Source organism: Naegleria gruberi, assembly GCF_000004985.1.
Source record: "Naegleria gruberi genomic scaffold NAEGRscaffold_280, whole genome shotgun sequence".
Taxonomy (NCBI): domain Eukaryota; phylum Heterolobosea; class Eutetramitea; order Acrasida; family Naegleriidae; genus Naegleria; species Naegleria gruberi.
Window position 1 is genome coordinate 6442 of NW_003163084.1, and position 1714 is coordinate 8155.

The 1714-nt window shown below is 30.0% G+C and overlaps 1 protein-coding gene and 1 non-coding gene across 2 annotated transcripts; both read left to right on the forward strand.

The window, feature by feature from the left end:
• The first annotated feature begins 419 nt into the window (after positions 1-419).
• On the forward strand, positions 420-500 carry NAEGRDRAFT_t890. The gene has a single exon. It is a non-coding gene; the product is annotated as a tRNA-Leu (tRNA).
• A 180-nt stretch (positions 501-680) lies between these two features.
• NAEGRDRAFT_76689 (uncharacterized protein) lies at positions 681-1586 on the forward strand (the record flags this gene model as incomplete). Its single annotated transcript, XM_002668353.1, has 1 exon — positions 681-1586. A coding segment is annotated over one exon (906 nt), but the record flags the coding sequence as incomplete, so codon positions are not given.
• Positions 1587-1714: the final 128 nt, after the last annotated feature.

Below are 1714 nucleotides of genomic sequence, written 5' to 3' on the forward strand. Positions count from 1 at the left end.
AGGAATTGGATATTCATTATCAATGTATAAATCTTTGGCTGATTTGGTGATTGGTTGACGAACTTGAACAACTCGTTGTTGACTCATTTTTTTTAAATATACTTTACAATATTACTATTAAATGTATAATACTACTTTTAATTAAGTTCAATACTTGTCTAAATGTTTTAAATTTTTCAGACATTTAAAATTTCTTCTTCGATTTTGTCTTTGTTTTAGTTTTTTTGAGATTCGGATAGTTTCAAAAGAGATAATCTTGGTGTTGAGGTTTTTCTTCAATTTTTAAAGTTTGCCTTAATTAAAATTTGTAAAGTTTTGAGAAATGATTGTTAAGACACCCTTGGTGAAATTTGGGTGAATGTAAAGCTAATACAGCTGTCCCCATCAGTCATATTCTCAATTTTTTAAATATTTCCGAAGGTGTGTTGACCGAGTGGTTATGGTGCTGGCTTCAGGTGCCAGTGGGTAAAACCGCGTGGGTTCAAATCCCACACACATCAGTTCAAATTTTTTATTTCCCTTCTTTTTTGCCAAGTTATCTATATTATTCAATGTTCTTTGTTGAATAATCATATAAATTGTTTCAAAATCATATTTTAGTAATTTCAAAATAGTTTTTCTTCGTCTAAGTCAATCTAGTCAATCTTCTTGAAAGAAAAGGGGGAAATAATTCTAAAAAAATGAATGAACCCAAACTTAATGAATACATCACCGTTCCGTTGGTTTTTATTTGCTTTTCTTCCTCTTCAGAATCATCATCACCATTAAATTATTATTTTCTTGAAAAGGAATTTAATGGAAAGAGAAATGATCATGTTTCGTATGCTATTTGCTTGAGAAAGAGATTATATTTTTGGGAAGATGAATTTGATCAGGGAATGATAATTAATATGAAAGTGCAATTGATAAAACTATTAACCATCCAGCAGCATGATTATGGAAAATTTGAAAAGTTTAATTTTGAGGAATTATCTAACATTGAAATGAAATTTGAAAGAGTTGATTTCAAATTTAGTAAGCCAATGTTTAATGAACATCCCAGCACTAATGGTGGAACCAGGAAGGAAATTGATTATTATTGTGGAGTTAGGGCATTTAGAATTACAATTGAATTGGATCAGAAGGATATTAGCAAGTCAATTGTGAAAATTCGTGAAATTAACTCTATATTTGAAATTGAATACAATCCATTTTGTGATATGAATCACTTTGTGGATGAACCATTTCTACAACATGACATGTGCATGAATTTAATTGTAGACGCTGATGATAAGACTCTTCTCATTGAACCCAATTTGTTGAGTGAGAATTCGAAACAAAGATTAATTGGAAATCCTGTTAAAATTCCTCCAATGCCATTCGATTCCTTACTTCTCCATGCAACAATTCTCTCAAGATTGGATGAATCCAACGAAAAAGTTCTAATGATTCACTATCGTGATACTGCTAAAAAGTATCGTCATCTTGTGAGAAGAATTTCATTTGAAGATAATAATGGGAAACTTGTTGGAAAATTGGGAAAGTGTGAATTGCATAATTATTTCAAATATTTCAATGAAAAAGTGAGAATTATTTCACATTGTAGAGTCAGTGAAACGTGCTACCTTTACAAAATTGTTTCAAATCATGATTGTGATACACAATTACATTTCAAATCGGTTAAAGAATTTTCAAAGCATACTCAATGGATATTAATTGATCTGGAAAGCCGTAT